The sequence below is a fragment of the Pangasianodon hypophthalmus genome, chromosome 19 (genome assembly GCF_027358585.1).
Source record: "Pangasianodon hypophthalmus isolate fPanHyp1 chromosome 19, fPanHyp1.pri, whole genome shotgun sequence".
NCBI classification, from domain to species: domain Eukaryota; kingdom Metazoa; phylum Chordata; class Actinopteri; order Siluriformes; family Pangasiidae; genus Pangasianodon; species Pangasianodon hypophthalmus.
The window spans coordinates 8647845-8667140 of NC_069728.1; the positions used below are offsets into that span (position 1 = coordinate 8647845).

The following is a 19296-nucleotide window of genomic DNA, read 5'->3' on the forward strand; positions in this document are numbered from 1 at the left end:
TTTAAGTACTTGATATTTAATTTAAACATCATTCATACATCTTTTTTCACCTGCAGTTCCTGCAGTCTCTCCTTAGTTTTAACAGGGATGTTTTGAGTATCTGTTTCCTGAGTGTCAACCAACTGCTGTAATCTTTTAAGCCAGTCTTCTGTTCTTTCTGCCAGGTGTTTGAAGTTCTGCAAATCTTTAAAGAAGTCTTCATGGTCTGATGAATCCTCAAGTAGCTCTTTTGCTTTGGGAAAGATGTCAGATGAAGATTGACCCAGATGTCCCTGAGTGTTGCTGAAATCACTTTTCCTTGGTGGAGGATCTTGGCTCTTCTGAACTGTGACTTGGGAACGAAGATCCTCTGACTCCATGACTTGAGCATATTTGACCTGTTGTGGCTTATTGAGGCTCTCTGCTACTTCTCTCTTCAGAATGATCATGTCTTTGACAGCAGAGATGTTTTCCTGTAGCTGAGCCCCATCCTCAGTAAGAGACCACAAGCTTTCTGGGCTGGCCACACTGGCCAACAAGGCAACCTGCTGTATCAGAGTGTCTGCCTGCTCAGTTTCTAGGTGTAGTTTCTCTGATAAGACCTGTAGGAGAAAACAGTCAGGGAGCTGTCAAAACACAGCGATCCAATCCTAAACTACAGATTATGCCTTCATTATTTAAATCACTAGATGATACAGTATATATGTTGAGTGAACTAGCCGCTTGGTTGTATTCTTCTTTTTATTCACTGAATAATACTCTACTGCGTATGTCACTTTTTCTTCCAACATTTCTGCCTATATATTCACCTGGATATCCCGGATTAGCTGCGGGCCCTCAGATGCAGCAAGTGTGCTCAGGGCATCTTTTATCATCTGTATGGAGGACATGCAGTCTGTCATCCTGGCTGTGACCTGAGCCTTGGCAGCCACCAGCTCTCTGAAGACATCACTTGTTTCAGTGAACAGCTCCTTCACTTCTTCCATTCTTTTCCTCAGCTGACTCTCAGTCACCTAAAAAAAACCCGACCGTACATGGTTGGTATAGACATGGTGCAATTACCCACAGATTAGTCGAGCAGTAAATAAGCATTTCTGTGCATGTGTGCTTAAACTCAGGCAGACTTACCTGTAGCTCCAGGGGGGGTTCACTGATGTGCAGAATGTCCTTGATCTCGGCAGACCTGCGATGGAAATGTTCCACATTTTCCTCCTGTGTCCTCAGCTCCTCCTGTTGGAGCAATGATAAATCCTCAGATATTAACAGGACACTTATACAAATTGTACTCAAACATCTAGCGCTTCAGTAAAATAAGGAGATCACTGGCCAGCCACAGACAAAAGAAAAAGGGAAAGAAGCTTTTTCCCTACATTTGTTTCATATTTTTTATATAGTAGCGAAAGCTTTGCCCTACTACTTTTTTTTCGTATTTGATACTACCACACAAAATTTCAACAGGATTCCCTGCACTGAGAAAAGGAAAGAAAACTTGTTTACTCAAATCTTACTTATAACAAATGTCTAAAGGCAGTTTCACGTTAAACATCTATATTTTTAGAATGCCTTTCGGAATTCTTAAAAAAATTTTAGTTTTACTTTTATTATTATTAGTAGTAGTATTTTTTTTTGTGGTCAAATATGATCAACTAGCCAGCTCTCCCCATCACACAACAGCTACCAACTAAGCAGGGGGGCAAAGGCTTCCACATAATTCCTCCGAGATGTGAAGTCAGCTACTGCATATTTTTGCACAAGGGCACACAGACACAATTGGCCAGTGTCACTGTTATTGACAGGGGAGAGAGTATGCCTCCCATTTAGAGAGCACTGTGTTCTGAACCACTTTACAATGTAAAATATACAGAAACAAAGTCTTTAAATCTGTTGAACTATCTAAATCTGCCGGCATACGCATTCTGTTCTTTATCACTAACATCTGAAAAGGTTACCTGCATAGCAAGAACTTCCTGTTCTGTCTGAAATGGGTGTGACTGAGCAAAGGTCTTCAGTTTGTTGTTGGTCCAGCTTTCCACCTCCCTAGCCAACAAGAGAAGCTTATCCCACAATGACATCCCAATCTGCAGATTCTCAAAATGGCAGTCTGTCCTCTCGCTCACCTAAGGAGTACATGAAGATAAACACATTCTCACACACTGCCCATATTGCTTATCTGTAAGTCATTCCATATAGCAGTACGATTCTTAACAGTGTAATTAATACTATTAGTTTTGACATGAAAATAAAGAGACATACATCTAGCCAGCGGTCCATGAGTGCATCCGCCTCACTCTCGAATGGAGCATCTGAGCAGTCTGGGATATTTCGCATCTGAGAGTGCAGCTGCCTGCACACAGCTCTGAACTCCTCCACACCATCTCCAAGAGCATTCAGGTCTGATTTAATGCTGCTTACCTGCACACACATGTACAAAGTCTCAGGAGGAAATAATAAACCTCTAAGTATCACTTTTAGTCATCTAGAATTAACTGTCACATCCCAGGTCGTTCCCACTTGTGGCTGGGTTTTCTCGTGTCCTGCCTCCATGGTCTACTAACCACCGTCCCCAATTGCATACCATTAGATAATTCAAAACATACTTTGTTTCTGCCTTTACAAAGTTTTCCCCATGTCATTCTGCATATGACTGATTCTTTTCCTCGGGTTATACTGCTATATATATGCGGGGGCCTGACAAAACATCCACATGGTGAAATTTTGACATTTTCTACTATATATTGCACATCAAAACAACATACTTTCCTGAACTGACACTGGTGGCTTATTTGCACATATTTCAATAGCATTTAAGTTTTTGTTACTCCCGAAAGGCAGCGCAGGAGCATCAGAGACATTCTGACAGCTGGTATATAATTACAATACTTATTAGGCATATGTCCAGAGAGCAATTTAACAACTTGGTAAAAGTGTGTCTTCCACTGTGTGAGAAATACAAACTGAAAAATACCTAATAACTAAATCTTTCGCGTTGTTCGACAAACCGACTGCGTTTACCACTGTATTTGTTGATTTTTAAGGCAGTAGCCTAAATGAAAACATTTCCATGTTGTTTTGGTGAAATATATTTATGTTTTCTGTAAACTCAAGATGTAAAAGTATATTTCTGGCAGAAAATCTAAATTTTGGCCAAAACTCAACATTTTGCCATTTTTGGCTGTTTTCCAGAATTCACACTGACAACTAACAGGATTTTGCAGCAAACCGATTGCCCCAATACACTAATAGGTCTTGTATGGATTGAGGTTTGGTAGGATTTAACTAATGCTGCCATCTACTGTCCTTACACAGGAATTTACAGCACATTTGCAGAGCTACAATTCATACCCTGGTGATCAGACGCTGAAGATTTTCTTTGCCCATGTAGGAGGCCTGCTCACTTATGGTCTGCTCACTAATCTGCAGGGTGTTATTAAGGTGGGCACGGCAGCTCTGAAACCTCTTCAGCAGCTCGGTCAGGGAAAGACATTCCTCTTGACTACAAATCCAAAGACATACACATGCATTATTTACAAGACAGACAGAGACAGCTTTATATCTACTGTTCATGTACTCATACGGTATTGACCATTTGAATTTTTTCCCCCACAGCGCTCTCACCTTTCACCAAGTGTTTTGTGGATCTCCTCCCACTGGACCTCCAGCTCTCTGAGGCCTTCCTCTGAAGTGTTTGTCTGAGCAGATATGTCTCTCAGATTCTGGATGTCTGAGTGCACATCAGCTACTTTACTCTCCATGTCTGTCAAAAATCTCAATCTGTAAGAATAATATAGGCAAAGAGCATATTCAACAAAACAGTGAAAAAAAATATGTGCAATCAGATATAGGTAGCAAGACTTGCATTGACATATTGCTTTACTGAATACTTTATATATGATATGGAATAATCTAGTTGTTTATTCCATATGGTATTTTTCAGCAAATATAGGGTGTCTCAAAAGTCTCAATACATAGGGGAAATTAACACTTTTTACCAAAATGTAATTGTTTACAAAGAAATGCCATTTCTTTGTAAACACACACGGTTGATGAACTCATGTTACACATCTGGTGTTATGCATGTAATTGCATGTTAATTGCAACCATGCGACAGCTTCCCAATCCAGCCATGAGAATGATTTCAATACATTCTTCTTTTGGCAAAGGCATTCTTACAGTATAACTGAAACAGTATAACATAAACTAAGTATGAAAAGTTTTGGAAGACATTTTGCTAAAATGTATTAATCTCCACTATGTATGCAGAATTTTGGGAAACACTGTAGTATGAATTATCTTGTAACTACAGTCACACTGATAGGAAAGGTGCTATAAGTTATGAGGGTTTGGAAGGGTTAATAATTTGTCCACATTTATTTACATTAGCAGATTTGATTCTGCTTGTTCTTAAATGTAGTTCAGATCCTGCATAACAATAACATCCCACTTGGTTGTTTTTACTAGATGCTTTCTAACTCTTACTCAGCTAGTTTTTGTTTCTCTTTTGCTTGATTATTATTCTTCATTAGTAACAGTACTTCTGCTTGAGCATGATTTTGGCTACTCTGTCTGTCTCTGCAATGCCGTAAAACGCTAAAGCAAGCATAAAGGACAGTTTCCATCGTTCTTCTCTCTAACCTGTATTGCAGGGCAGGAAGAGTGGGCTCCTTCAGGCCCTGTCTTTCCATTAATCCTTGCACCTCATTCAGTGTGACCTGCAGGGCTTTCCTCTTCTTCCTCAGCATCCGCTCCCTCTTCTCCTCTTCTTTGCTGCTCTGCACTCCTCTCCTTTCCAGAGCCTTGATCTCTGTTGCACATCTGGCCACCAAATCCTGACAGCTGCCTGGTTTCTTTTCCAGAGTCACACTCATCCCAGCATCCTTGAGCATACAATCAACCTGTGCAGCTTCTTCTGTAGCCTGCTGAAGCTTCTTTCTGATGGATACCAGTCTGGAAGTGGAGTCTGGTGCTCCTGTTAATGGAGATGTGCTCTCAGCTGTGGAAACCTCGTCATTCAGCTGGCGTAAACAACTCAAGAAGTGTTCCAGAGCACCAAGCACTGACTGTGTTTCGGCTAGTTGATGGTTGAGCAGCTGCAGGCGCTGTTTACAGCTCTGGATGATCTGTTGTAATAGCAGACGCGCTTGAAGCTCAGTCTCAGTCAGGACCGCAGAGATGGCCACCTTACTCTCTGTCTCAGAAAGGAGCATCAGTTCTCTATGAATGTGCTCCCCCACCAGCTGATGAGATACAATCACTAAGTCAGTCAGTAAATGATCAGAATATCAGAGAATATTGGATATAAGAATACATAGTGGTAGTAAGATGGTGCACATAGTTTTAGGGTCTGATGTCTATTGCTAATAACTCATGAAAAGCTAATTTGGTCATTTGTAAGTTCATATTATGCTCCCTTCGATGTCTAAAAAACTAAAACTTATATAAAAACTAAAACTTATATAAAAACTAATATAGTTACACCACTAAGAAGCCACCAGAGAATTTGTGAGAAATTGTGAGAATTTATGTGATTTATTCCTGTAAAGATATTAATAAAGCCCTACTAAATGGAAACTACTGGTGTCTGTTTAAATTTTACCCATATTGATTATCTGTTGTGTAAAAGGGCTTTCGACCCAAATTAAGTTCGCAATAAAATAAAAAACATAAAATACCTTTGTGTCTCCATAAATTGTTGTGAAATCTGTGAGGGCAAAGTCTGTGATGTCCAAAGTTTTTCTAATATTTTCGTCCAGCTGATCAGAGATCCGTTTGATACTAATATCAGTTGGCTCCAACAACTCCAAAGCACTCTTGAGTGACCTCATCCTACATAATAAAGAACAGCTTAAGCAGTGAAACAGTTTATTTTGCTATTATGATGTGTGCATGTGTGTGCGTGTGTGTGTATGTGTGTGTGTGTGTGTAAAACCTGGCATGAAGGCAAATCTGCTGTCCCCTCCACTGCTCAATGAGCTCTACTCTGTCTTTGTCAACACTGTTGCCATCCTCCATGTGTGAAGAGCTCTGGAGTTCAAATTCAAACCATAAAGCCTCTGTCTGCTGCCTCAGGACCTAACCACACCACAGCAGTCAATAACAATGTCAAAGACTTTTTTTTTTTTTTTTTACATTTAATTAATGCTAGACTGTTTAGTCAGAGTGTAAGTAACACTATATTCCTTCTGCATTTTAGGTTACACTTAACAGCAAGTAAGTGTGTAGCAAATGTCTGAGTGCCACAGAGAAGAACAGACACTTCTCTGCACTGTGAAACGATCAGAAAACCAGTTTGTTGGAGCCTACTTTTCCAGAGGGAAGAATTTGTATTTGCTACCAACAAACACATCAGTATGGAAGTTTCTCAGTCTCAGATATTTATTGTTCGAGTGAAACACTTATATAGTTAGATAATTGCATTGTAAACGGTTTATTGACAGAGTTAAACAACTGCCCATGGATTTTTCTTTTTATAAGTGAGTTTTGAGTGAAAAGGTTTTCTGTTTCCAGCACAGGGAAATATGTCTAATGTCTTGTACATGATAAGCGTCTATAGGCCAGAGATGCTATAAACAGAGATTAGGTTGAAAACCTTGGAATATTAATTCAAACAAAAGGTCAAATAAATAAATTTTAACTATACCTGCAAACATATACTAAATTCCCAATTCACAATTCAATAAATATACAAATATATATGTATCATTAAACCACATTGTGTTTTGTAAATATTCATAAAAAGAGTGAACAAAGACAACAGAGATTGATGATGAGGAATGGAGATATTGAAGCTCACCTGGAGATCTTGGAGGTGTTTGTTCATGGTGAGAGGTGAGAGGCTGGAGCCGGTAAGGAAATCTGTGCTGAGCTGCTCACTATTCATCTGCAGCTGCTGTTTGAATGCTGATTGGGCAGCTGTGTAACTGAGAGAAAAACAAAGAATCCACTGCAACAAAGCCAAAGACACATGGTTTTTGCTGAGGAACTCACACATAATACAGGTCTATTCTCTGTGTTATCTGTGTGGGAGAATGGCATAATCTCTTTCCTCTGTAAATCACAACTACACTAGCCAATCAAAGGCATTTGTAAGGTCATGTATGCAGAAGAGGGCAGTTAGCACTTTCCTCCAAGTGTGTTCAGCTGCTATTTGATAACATGAGCAGCAGTTTGAAAAGATGCAATAGATGTCTTCACTTGTCTCAGAGGAAGCATGTGTTAACATGTTTGGTAGCCGGTGATAGGGAAGAGGTGGCTAGTGGGTGGGAATTGGCAAATGACCAAATTGGGGAGAAGCTGTGGAAACTTAAATTAATTTAAATACATCATGTATACATACACACATAAATACATACATATATACATACTCACCATCCACTTTAATAGGAACACCTGTACACCCGCACATTCATGAAGTTATCTAACCATTTAATCATGTGGGAGCAGCGCAGTGCATAAAATCATGCAGATACAGGTCAAGAGCAATGCTGACATCAAACATCATAATGGGGAAAATCTCTGTAACCATGGCATGGCTGTTGGTGTCAGATGGGCTGGTTTGAGTACTTTAGAATCTCCTGGGATTTTCATGCACAAAGAACTCTGGAATACTGAAATTCTGAAATTCTCAAACAAGCCCGTCTGGCACCAACAACCATGATATAGTTAAAGTCACAGGGATCACACTTTCCCCCCATTCTGATGTTTGATGTGAACATTAACTGAGGCTCTTGACCTGTATCTGCATGATTTTATGCATTGTACTGCTGCCACATGATTGAATGACTGGATAACTGCATAAAAAAAGCAGTACAGGTATTCCTACAGGTATTAAAGGTATTCCTACAGGTATTAAAGTAGACAGTGAGTGTACATACTAGTATACTTGTATTCCTACAGGTATTTAAGGTATTCCTACAGGTATTAAAGGTATTCCTACAGGTATTAAAGTAGACAGTGAGTGTACTAGTAATAAAACTAAAAGCTATTTTAAAAAGTATGTGTGGTGCATATAGACATGATGCCAAAATGGCTAACCTGCTGTGAGCTTCCTGTAGGGACTCCCCCACTTCCTGTTTTTCTGGAGTGTGGATGACTGTCCTCTCTGCTGTCTGTTTGGTCTCCACACTGTTAGTATGTACAATGCCCTGTAAGAGTAGAAAGTGATGAGGCTGTGTTACAGGGTTACTGGCTCATGGAGCACCTGAGTGTGCTACTCAACATTCCTATCCAATTACAGTAGATTAAATTCACCAAGCCACTAAGCTTAAGAGGAGCAACCTCAGCCAATCAGAACTGCAAATTCACCAAAAATGTGCAGCAGAATGTTTGGACACTGGAAGACATGAGGACAGTATCACCTGCTCATTCACAGCATGCAAACACTGAACACATGTCTACATATCACTACATATTCTAACAGCAAACTCAGACCTATACCACAAAGCTAACAAACATGCTGAATATTATAAGCTATATAATATAGTAATAAAAAGTAATATAAGAGTATTGTATGCAAAAGGTTTCATTGCTTTGTGTACATTAAAAGATATATTCATTAAAAGGTTTTGGTCTGAATCAAAACATGTGGATCGTAAAATGATCAGATTTATACATATTCAGCCAGCCACTCCCCCCAAAAACACATACACACACACACAAAGACACGTGTGTACTCAAGTGCTAATGCACATGTACCTGTGAATAAGCCCGGCTTAGTGTTTGGTCAGCATGCAGCTCAGGCTCTCTCCTCACTGCTCCCTCTCTGCTGATAAGAAAACACACACACACACACACACAGAGCATCAAGGCCATCAGGTATAAGCAGATCATAACAAAGAGCAAGTATTAGAGCATAACCAGAATTGGAAAGATCAGAAAAGGTATTTGTGTAGGAATGATGCACAGGATCACTGTTGACTATGATGATCACAGCATTCAAGTATTTCATTTTATCTCTTTAAAACAAATCAATGTAAAACTCAGTTTCCAGCCTCACCGGTGCTGGGACGGCTCTATGCTGCTGCTTGGACTAACTGTGTAGCGGACAGTCTCCAGTTTGCCGTCACACTCCGTCAACTGGCTGGTGGTCATAGAGGAGCTTGCTGGTGATCTCAGAGTATTACTAAGCTCGTAAAGTGCATCCAGACGCTCTTGAGGCTTCACTACTAAGGAGCATGCCTGGAGGAGGTAGAGGTACAACACTATTTACATATGTGTGTGTGTGTGTGTGTGTCTGAAAACTGCATTACTGCACATGCATTTGAGCCATTAAGGGTTGTTTTAGGACCCATATGAAGCCCATTTAAACCTACTTAGTAAGTAAGTTACGATTACTATCATAATCAACGAAGGCAGATTGTACTCTAGGGGTTCATTTCTATGATGTATTTAGGGCATCTTACTTAAAATAAAATCAGATATCTTTATTTTATACTTTTATTTTTAAGGACTGTGAATTACAATATTTGTGTACAAACGTGTTATTGCATTGGAAAGCAGATGCAACTCAAGTGACTAAAGCTATACAGTATGGAGCCCCGCTGGTGACATCCCTACTTAAAAATAATGAGTGGCCAAGACTTAGTAACATGTGAGAATGAGATCCTAGTGCGTGGCCAGAGCTTGCCAAAGATGAGCTGCAGCTTTTCCTCAAGCATGGTGATTTCCGTAGAACCCTGTATAGACATGCACACCAGCTGGGGGGCCATCAGGTATTACTCAACTTGCATTACTAACTTGTGGCCATGACTTCATTATCTCGTTCCCTCGGCCACGCAGTAGGAGCTCGTTCCCATGCATTACTATGTCATGGCCATGCATTTCTTTTTTCCATGCAAGGAGAAGCTCTAATTCCAAGCAGTAGGACTGTGTATAAGTAAAAGTGATTAGACAGAAAAAAAAGTAAAAGTTTAAGCATTTACCAGTGCAGACAGGCGACGCCTTATGGTTACACCCTTACGCTGCCCAAACATGCACAACAGCCATGAATCATAATTACACTGATTCGTTTTTTTTATGACTGCATGATTGAACACATCAGGAATCTCTGGGAACTATACCAAATTGATTAGCTTCATGTGGTATCCCATAAATACTTTCTTCTTTTAAATTCATACTTTGTTTTTTTGATGTTACACTTCCTTTAGTTCAAAAATTTGATTTTAGACATAAAATGTCCATCACCCCATGTGTTTTTTTGGTAAAAAAAAAAAAAATTAAACGTACCTCAATTTGTAAATGTATCTCTAAGCAGTTAAAAATTAAATGTGATTGTATCTTACAACAGCACTAAAGCATAAGAAAATAGCTAGACCTGACATGAAGAAGGCAGTGTGTGAAGTCTAATGAAGTGAAACCTAATACACTAGAAGTGTTGTTGGTATAGATTTCTTTGTCCTTAACTCTTTCCTTACACACTTACATTAATATATGTTTGATCTATCTATTAACTGGTGAGAAGGATGTCTTCAGTTTTAGCATTTGTGCACCATATAATTAACCCAATATGATGATGGTATTATTTAAATTAGACACTACTCCTACTAAATCAAGAAGCAAGTAGAGGTGGTGGGAGTGAATCTTTGTAGCCATGCGTACATACAGGGTCATGCAGATTAGGGAGTGTGGTGTTAGAGGTACCTGTTCACTGCACACTTGGTCTGGATCACAGGCTGGAATTTCTGTGTTAGTGTCTATGTCATGCCTCAAAAGAGCCACATTAATTGACTGCCTTCGCTCAACTTCTCGCCACAATTCAGGCAGAAAGGACTCTATTGCTGAACAGACATCCTAGGTGGTAAGACATACAGTAGAGACTTTTAGACTTACCTAACTGTCCAGCTCATGGGAGTTATACAAATAAACATGACAGCAACCTATAGCTACTGCAGGGCTCTCCCACTGTACAGACCAGAATTAATCTTTGGGTTCTGTGTATACCTGGGAAGTTAAGCCAAGTCTCAGTGCTACTGTTTTATGTACCTATTTTGAGATATGTTACTCAACTAACCATCAGCTTGCACCGATTCCTTCAACTCTTACTTTAAGGGACTTTCACAGTTACATTTACTCATTTGTCGAATTGCTTTTATCCAAAGGAATTTAAAAATTGAGAGAGAATACAACAGAGCAATTGAAAGTTAAGGGTCTTGTTCTAGGAACCAACTGTAACTGCTTAGCTGGGCCAGAATTTGAACCCACAACCTTCTGAGCAGTTCCCCAAAGCTTTAACCATTGAGCCAAGACATGCCGCAGTCAGATGTACAATAATACAATAGTAGCTGGTTACAAATACAAAACCTAAACCAACCACGACAATCCATTGCCCATTTTAGATTCAGTCAGTCAATGAAGTTTAGTATGTCACCCTTCTGAACTGGTTAGAATGGGCTCATTACATAAACACTTCCACATTCTTCTGCGTTTCTATTTTCGTTGTTGTTTCGTTTTTTTAAAACTACATTCAAAAAGGCAGCATTTTACAGTACATCGCTGTTATAGCTCCCAAAGAAAGATGAATGTCATTGATCAGATATGTAAGAATACTCGAAAGGCCCTTCTAGCAAGTTGGAGAAATGCCCTGTACTGAAGAATGTAAACAATGCTGCCACAAACATGAGAGCCACACTATATAAAAACAGAAATTTATCATGGCACTGGATGAAAGGATTCTATTATTGTTAGTCAGACGCAACATGCAAATACTGAATGCTCTGTCAGGTAAGGCTTATTATTTTGCCTACCTCCCACTGGGCCCTGACAGACAGAGAAAGTTTTTCCAGGTCTTGGAGCTGGGTTTCAGAACAAAAGGCCCCTAGACCTTCCACAGCTCCCAGGAATTCGTCTAACACTGCTGGATTAAGCCTTCGTAGTGCACCCTGGAAGTAAAAGAGATTCACAATACAGTAAGGTATACTTCTGCTAAGATGTAGGTAAATGTATTTGCACTGAAATGCAAAGAAGGGGTTTATGGGTAAGCATAGCTCGCAGAGGCTCAGAGTGGAGCCAATTCGCACACCACTATAATCTCATGTGCATCTGAGATGCTCTGCATCAGGTATATCTGGGAGTGCAAAAGCTAGCAGCCCACTGCAAGTAACTAGGCAGACATCTGTGCAAATGTCTGCACATGCTGCTTGCACATCTTCACAGATTTGCATATGCAGTATAAATTAGCCTTTATAACAAACCCACAGGCAAAACTGCATACATTGATGGTATTTCCACAGTTCATTTATACTCACTCAGTCTTGAAGCAAAAACGACAGTTTGTAACATTTATAGTGTTTCTAGATCTGTAATAATTACAGATTTTAAAAGATATTTAAAAAAAAAAGTGATGCTACATTGCCTTGCAAATGAGCTAGTCAGTTTATTCATTTCAAGCATCGGATTACATTTTATGGCCCAGAAATGTGCATCACACCAAAGCTTGAACAGAGCTGCTCAGCTCTGTCCTTTTTCCCTAACAAGCCACCCATGAAGAACAATACATAGATTAACAGAGAGAGTCGGGTCACTTAGGGAAAAAGACAAAGGCTTGTTTTTGTCATTGTGACTCTATTACTGAGCATAAGAATTAAGTCAGATAAGTAAATACGAACAGAAACTGAATACATAATATATTTAGATTCACCTGCTTCCTCCTGGCCTGCTCTTTAGATATGATTCTGTTGCTGAATATGGTGATGACCTCCTCTATGTGTTGATGCAGATGCTGTTTGGCCTTGTTCATCCTACTCTTAGCCATAGCCTGAGCTCGGGAAAACACCTCGCTCTGCCCTGGCACGTGGCGAGGATTTGGGGCATTACCTTGGCCTTGTTGACGCTGATGTATGCTTGGGCTAAGAGCTTCAGGCCAAGCCTGGGCTTGTTGTGGAGTGTGGGGTGATATACCAAGCTGGGTGTGCCTCTGTGTGCTTCCTTGTGCATGTAGCTGAATTTGGGCAGGTGCTGGTGTCTTTACATGCATGTGTGATGTCTCCAGGGACTGGGGAAGGCTAGAAGCCTTGGTCAAGAGCCCATGGTGCTGTAGTGGGTTAACACTTACATCTTGACACTTATATTTAGATTCAGAGGCAGGATGTTGTTGATGTAAGGTAACTGACTGAACGACAGTGCTGCTGGATGACTCTGATAACTGCTGAGGCCATTCTGATGACACTCTGGTCCTGGTTTGACTCAGGCGTACAGGTGACACCTGATCCTCAGTTTGAAGCTCCATCTGGATTTCTTTTCCAGGGGGATATGGCAGAAAAGCTTGGTTCTGCATGGTATCTATGTCTTCAGCTCTCAGTAGAACACTAGACTGATCATGTGGCTGATATTGAGGATCAGCCTGAGAAAGCACCTGGGATTTAATGCCAGTTTTGGCTGTCTGCTGAGAACAGCCAGGACTCTGCTGGTGTTGAGACTGTGTTAGTGTCTTCTGAGAGGGTTTCTTAGGTTTGGAGGTTTGAGCTTCACATTCCTGGAAGGTTCCTGCTTGGGGCTCTGGGACATTGTAAGCACGAACAATAACTTTTGGAGGTGGCTGATCAACTTCAGTCTGTCCCTCATGCTTTACTCCTATAGAAGTAAGCATCTCTATGATCTCCTAACAGACAGGACAGACATAATTAGTTGGTACCATGACAGAAGATGTGATCTGTTTGCTTTGACAGCTACATTCTGTGGTTACCTTAGAGTTTTTGACAGTGTGCTTCACTCTTTCCTGTAGGGCACGCACACTGAGAAAGGGCAGGGAGGAGTTCTCTTGCAGTTTTTCCAGCAAAGCTTGCAGATCCTGTCCTTCCGTCACCATCTGTGCCTCCAGCTGCAGCCCTCTGCTAATCAGTGCCTGGGAACCAAAGCACATCACAATCAAGCTTCTAATCAGTAATGTGCATTATTGGGACTGAAATGTGCTTTGTATGCTCACTTTGGCTCTAGGGTGAGGCCCTTGGTGGCCTCTGTGTTGCCATTCTCTCAAATGTTGGCAAACTTCCATGGCCTCAGTGCTCCAGTGACCCAACTCAGCAAGCCTACCCTCCAGCTGGGATGCTGTCTTCTGCAGCTCCCCACATGCCTGCTCTGCCTCACCCAGAGCCTGCTTCATCTGCACAGACACACACAAATCTTCAGATGCCAGATGTTTCTTACTTAAATCATAACATGCCCTTAAGAGAGTCTCTGATAGTGTGAGGAAATATTTCAAATGCAGCTGCTATCACCTCTGGAAGTGAGTGTTTCAGCTTCTTTAGTGTCTCTTCACTAAATCCAGGAGATGGAGATAATAGATTCAGGTCTAAGTCTGAAATTTTCTTCACCATGGCCTGAATGGATTGTGGGAAGAGACAAACACACAATGAAAAAAGAGAAATAAGACAAGGTATAGACATCTACCTCCACAAACCTGAAGAAAACATAAAACCATTTACTAAGTTACAATAGCCAGCATATTTTCTGTAATTACGACTAAATATCTGAAAATAATATGACTTTCCTATTTATCTCCTGTGTCCTGTAATTATTATATACCATCTTGTTGGGGTGCACAACTTTCAGAATTGTTTGTTAAAAATTAAAAAAAACAACATTATTACTGAGTCAAAAGACAAAAAAAAATCTATAATATGATGTTCCTGAGCTTCTGTGTTGCCCTGACAATTCAGTAACAGTAACACACAGTTGTAGCTCTGTCAGGGGTGTTGGGTCAGACTTGGCAGAAAAATTGCACATATACATTAGGCATTAAAGGCCAGAGCCAGCACTCAACAAGGGGAGAGAGTAAGAGGAAGAATGTGAGAGAGTAAACAATCCAAATGGGAGTGAGAGTGTTCGATATCATACTGTAAGAGTAAAACGGATTCAGGTGTGGTGGAGTTTAGATTTTTTCTTGCTGAACAGGTATTTATTTGTTCACTATTTGGTGCATACCTAGTGAATGATAGTGAGCCAATATATGCCTGTTGTGGAATTTGTATTGCTAATCAGTTGTGAAGTTGTTTAGAACTAATGCCAGCTAGCTTGTAATAAATCAGAGCTGCTTGTGCGTTCTCTGTATTGTCATATCTCTCTTTGGTTATTTCAGTCTTGTGTGTTTTGGTACACTGAGTTCTCTTTGAATGTGTATTAGTTGACACTCATAGCTGTGAGACTTATCTGCGCAGTGGAGAACGATGCAGCACAACCCATGTTAGGAAATATATTATTATGACACATCTCATAATATCAAGAAACTTAGCAAATGCTTCTCTCTTTTTTCTTCAAAGTGTTTGATGTGTGTGTGATGAGGAATGAAGGCCTGATGTACCTGCAGTCGCTTCCTGTATGTGTGCAGTGCTTCAGAAGACACCTCTATGGCCTCTCTCAGCGTCCAGCCTGCTTCCTGCACTAGGCGCTGTGCGGCCTGAGCACATGGGGCTGTGCTGCTAACCTGTTGTGATGGCACTGCCTGCAGACAATAAATCAAGAATAAAGGCTTTAGCTCACACAAAACATACCATATCAGATATTTATATCAAATGACATATAAAAAGTCTATTATGATAGACAAAACCCGCAATGGGCAACATTCAGATCACTTCCTGTGTACTTACAAACTTGGTCCGCTTGATGAAGTCTGCCCATCTTCTGTTGAGTTTACCAAGCTCATTTGCTAGAGAGGAGCTGGTGGAGCTGTCTGTCACCTCAATCAAAAAGTTTCCTGTTTCATTTAGCTGGGCCTGGAGAGAGCTCCATTCTGACAGGCTATCAGTGACCTGGTTCATGACATACAAGCATGACAGAATCAGTTTTCATGTTAAATAGCATTAATGAATGTTCCAAATCCAAATAATTCTGCACCTCTGACCCTATGAGTTGTTACTTTATTATACACTTTTAGTCACTTAACATAACACACTTAATGTAAAACAAGTTTTCTAAAATTTCTGGCCAAGTATGCTTATGTTACATAATGTACCATGACCTAGTGAACTAGCATGGGGATGTGTTTTTGATAGAGACTACAAAGCACATCTGTCACTCTGGATAAAGGCGTCTGCTAAATGCCATAAACATAAAGGTTAGAAGAATAAAAATACAAATTATATATATACATATAGTGAAAAAGTGTGCATTATGGTAAACTTTATTCTCAAATACATTTATGTTATCCCCTATGCAGCATGCACATATATGAAATTGGAAGCCTTTCAGAACTCTAATCACCTAAGAAATGTATAATCTATCCACTGGTTGATCCAGTACCTTGCTCCCTGCCTGTGACTGTCCCAAGAAGACGTGTAGTGAGTGGAAGCAGTGCTTGTATGATTCCCATGCTGCCAGCACACGGTCCAAAGTGCCCCTTAAAGTGTCTGCTTCTTCTGCGCTCACTGCTGCTTCACTCTCAGCCTCCTTTACCTGTCTGCTCACTGTCCCAGAGTCCTCTGCTGCAGGGACGAGACAAGCATTGTGATCTTCCAGAGAAGACATTTTATAGGGTAATCATTTGGAAGCAACACTAACATCATAAAAATAATCATGAAACATTTCTTCGAACCTCAAAAAGGACTACATGTGTAGCAGTGATGTACAACCTACCGCCCCTTTGTATTTTGCAATTGAATGTAGAATTATTTTGCCACCTATTTTGTAACAGGTGTGTCAAATTAGGTATTTGTAAATAATTACAAATTTCTCCATATAAGGGAATGTTATCCAAAAAAAATAAAAGCTTTTCCCTACAACTCAGTGGACCATTGAAAACCAGTAGAATGTTTTCGAAAATTGTCTTTTGGTTGAAGGAATAGTCTGGAGGTTTTCAATCTAATCTCAATCTCGCAAGTACCACTGGCAAACATTTTGACACATTTCCCTGTACTGAGAAAAGTACAGTACTCCCATTGACTCTAAGCTCATAATGGAGGTCTAAGGGCACTTGTTAAAGCAGTCAGTACATGTTTATGGAAAATAAATTTTGTTATTTTTATTTTTAACTTCTCAACTAAGTTATGTTCTTGACTGAATAAATGCTTCAGTCAAGAACATGCAAAAAAACCTCTAGTTTTGTTCTAATTTTTATTTTTAGATATACGAATTTGTAGACATGCTTTACCAACACCAGGTCCAAAAATTCAGTATTGCTTCAGCATTCAAAAGTTCAATAAAAGAACAGCTTTGTTAAGTCTGTCTCATCCTAAGACCTTAATTGTTAGTGTGGAATTTGTAGTTATGAATCCTTGTTCCATACTACTACTACTACTATTAATAATAATAATAATAATAATAATAGGTCTGTCTCAGCTTCTGTTGAAAGCATTTCAAGTAAATGTGTTTTCCAGTGTTTTTGAAATTTTCTATGGTAATCAGACAGAAGCTACAAATGCAGTACATAAAACTTAGGTTGAGTATTCCTTTGAACTAGATGTCCATAAAGGTGTTTGTGCTGATTGTTACCAAAATGACTTAATTGTAGTTCATCTCTAATGGATTTACTTACACAGGGCTGCCTTGCCAGTGTATGTGCTGGCAGTATCTTTCAGCTTGTGGAGCGCTGTTTTTAATATGGACACCAGGCCATGTTTCTTCATGGTATCCTAATGCAGTATGCAGACATAAACACTTTAAGTTATTAAGACAACTCAAATTATTAGGCTCATTTTTCATTTATATAATCTGTTTATGTTATCTAGTTTGTTTATTATAGTATATTATATAGTCTATCTTAACTCTCTCTCTTTCTCTTGTTCTCAAGGAAAGAACAAAGTGTTACTCTAGGCCAATCTTTACCACACAAAGAATACAAAAGTACTTATACAGATGGATGACAAATTAAAGGAAAAACTGGTGGCTCTCTTAAGCTATGAGCATATTTTTTTGGTATGCTTTGGGCCCACTTACCCTCTTAATCCCTTCAAATCAGTTCCTCTGACTGGTCACCTTTATCATAATGAAAAATTTCTATCCAGAAGGGAGTGGTCTTTTCCAGGATAACAACCTCCACATCTACAGGGCATAACTGCTCACTGAAAATGATCATATTTGTGTGGCCCTCCCAGTCACCAGATTGCTACCCAATTAAACAATTATGGGAGATTTGGATTGAAGTTTTAAGACAGTACTCTCCATCAACATCATCAAAACACCAACTGAGAGAATATGTTTTGGAAGAATGCTGTTCATTGCTCCAGTACAGTTCCAGAGCATATGCATGTAGAATATATGCTAAGGCACACTGAGGCTATCCTGGAGGCCTGTGGTGGATCCAGCCTTACTAAGACATGTTGTTGTTTTTTTTTCCTTAAATGTGTCACCTGTATGTTCAGTATAGCCTTACATATGCCTTAATATGACTTACATCCCAGTCCTGCAGCAGGGACAGCACAAACTCCTGAGGGCCATATGGTCCTTTCCAGCTATTCAGCTTGCTCTTGAGATGGCTTAAAAGCTCACAGACGTGGTGCCAGTGCTCCCAGTACTCCAACTTGATGCCATGGAACTTTGCTGTCACTCTGGCACTGGTGAAACTGCAGGAATTATAGTTACATTAGTATATGCTAAAGACTTAAGTAAGTTTTGGGAAGATTTCTGTTTTACTCAAGTATAAATGTTTCTGCCAACTTTAACTTTCACTTCACCACATTTTCTAAAAAAGCCAAAATTATTTTTAAAAATGTAAATGCTGTAAATTTAAATATCAAATACTTTTGGTTCTTATGTACCAGTAATTTCAAACACTTAAAAATTCTACTTAATATGTGTCTTCTTGTGGGTTACTTTTACTCAAGTAATTTCCCAGAAAGATATACATATAACCACTTTAACATATAACTTTCATATAACCACTTAATACAACACTAACAATAGGGCACTCTTTGGCTGATAAAAAAATTACAAGCTCACCGTCTCTTGAGTTCATCAAGTTTTTCAACAGGAATCTGAGAATAACCATCTTCATCTGTGTTGGTGAACAGATGAAGTGTATCCAAGTGGCCACTCATGTCTGCTGACAATGCCTGGTGAAATTGTTTTATTTATTTATTATTTACCATGTCAACAAATCTTAATAGTTAACTCTGGAAAAAAGTAGCTGAACTGGCAGGCTTTATAAACCTTGAGCTGCTCTTGCTTGTCTCTGGCATTTCGGGCAGCACTTGCATGGTCATCTGAGTCGCCCTGTTCCTCAGACAGTATTGCCTCCATTCTCTGTAGCCACTGAGCCAAAGTGTGTAAAGGAGCAGGTAAAGCTACATCCAGCTCAGTTCTGTATCTCTGTAACTGTATGAGACAGGATGTCATTACATGCCAACACACTACGCACTATGCAGTGTAATGCAAACATCTCTGTCTCTCTTCCTC

General features: G+C 39.8%; 1 protein-coding gene across 13 annotated transcripts in view; it reads right to left on the reverse strand.

Annotated features, from left to right (window-relative positions):
- The window catches only part of LOC113545183 (nesprin-2), a 103933-nt gene that overhangs the window by 71843 nt on the left and 12794 nt on the right, over window positions 1–19296 (reverse strand). For 10 of the 13 annotated variants that reach the window (XM_053242396.1, XM_053242392.1, XM_053242390.1 and 7 more), the window contains 27 exons: window positions 19051–19215; window positions 18841–18953; window positions 18296–18464; window positions 17438–17534; window positions 16207–16388; window positions 15555–15716; window positions 15269–15409; window positions 14187–14288; window positions 13895–14071; window positions 13655–13813; window positions 12611–13570; window positions 11718–11852; window positions 10615–10764; window positions 8972–9153; window positions 8671–8740; window positions 8011–8120; window positions 6770–6896; window positions 5906–6048; window positions 5649–5802; window positions 4612–5213; window positions 3595–3750; window positions 3322–3472; window positions 2233–2391; window positions 1929–2096; window positions 1108–1209; window positions 789–992; window positions 39–581 (listed from right to left, as the gene is read on the reverse strand). In XM_053242396.1, coding sequence (XP_053098371.1) covers window positions 39–581; window positions 789–992; window positions 1108–1209; window positions 1929–2096; window positions 2233–2391; window positions 3322–3472; window positions 3595–3750; window positions 4612–5213; window positions 5649–5802; window positions 5906–6048; window positions 6770–6896; window positions 8011–8120; window positions 8671–8740; window positions 8972–9153; window positions 10615–10764; window positions 11718–11852; window positions 12611–13570; window positions 13655–13813; window positions 13895–14071; window positions 14187–14288; window positions 15269–15409; window positions 15555–15716; window positions 16207–16388; window positions 17438–17534; window positions 18296–18464; window positions 18841–18953; window positions 19051–19215 — 5583 coding nt within the window. The remainder of the gene's footprint in view (window positions 1–38; window positions 582–788; window positions 993–1107; window positions 1210–1928; window positions 2097–2232; window positions 2392–3321; window positions 3473–3594; window positions 3751–4611; window positions 5214–5648; window positions 5803–5905; window positions 6049–6769; window positions 6897–8010; window positions 8121–8670; window positions 8741–8971; window positions 9154–10614; window positions 10765–11717; window positions 11853–12610; window positions 13571–13654; window positions 13814–13894; window positions 14072–14186; window positions 14289–15268; window positions 15410–15554; window positions 15717–16206; window positions 16389–17437; window positions 17535–18295; window positions 18465–18840; window positions 18954–19050; window positions 19216–19296) is intronic. The other 3 variants (XM_053242387.1, XM_053242389.1, XM_053242394.1) reach the window with 3 other exon arrangements.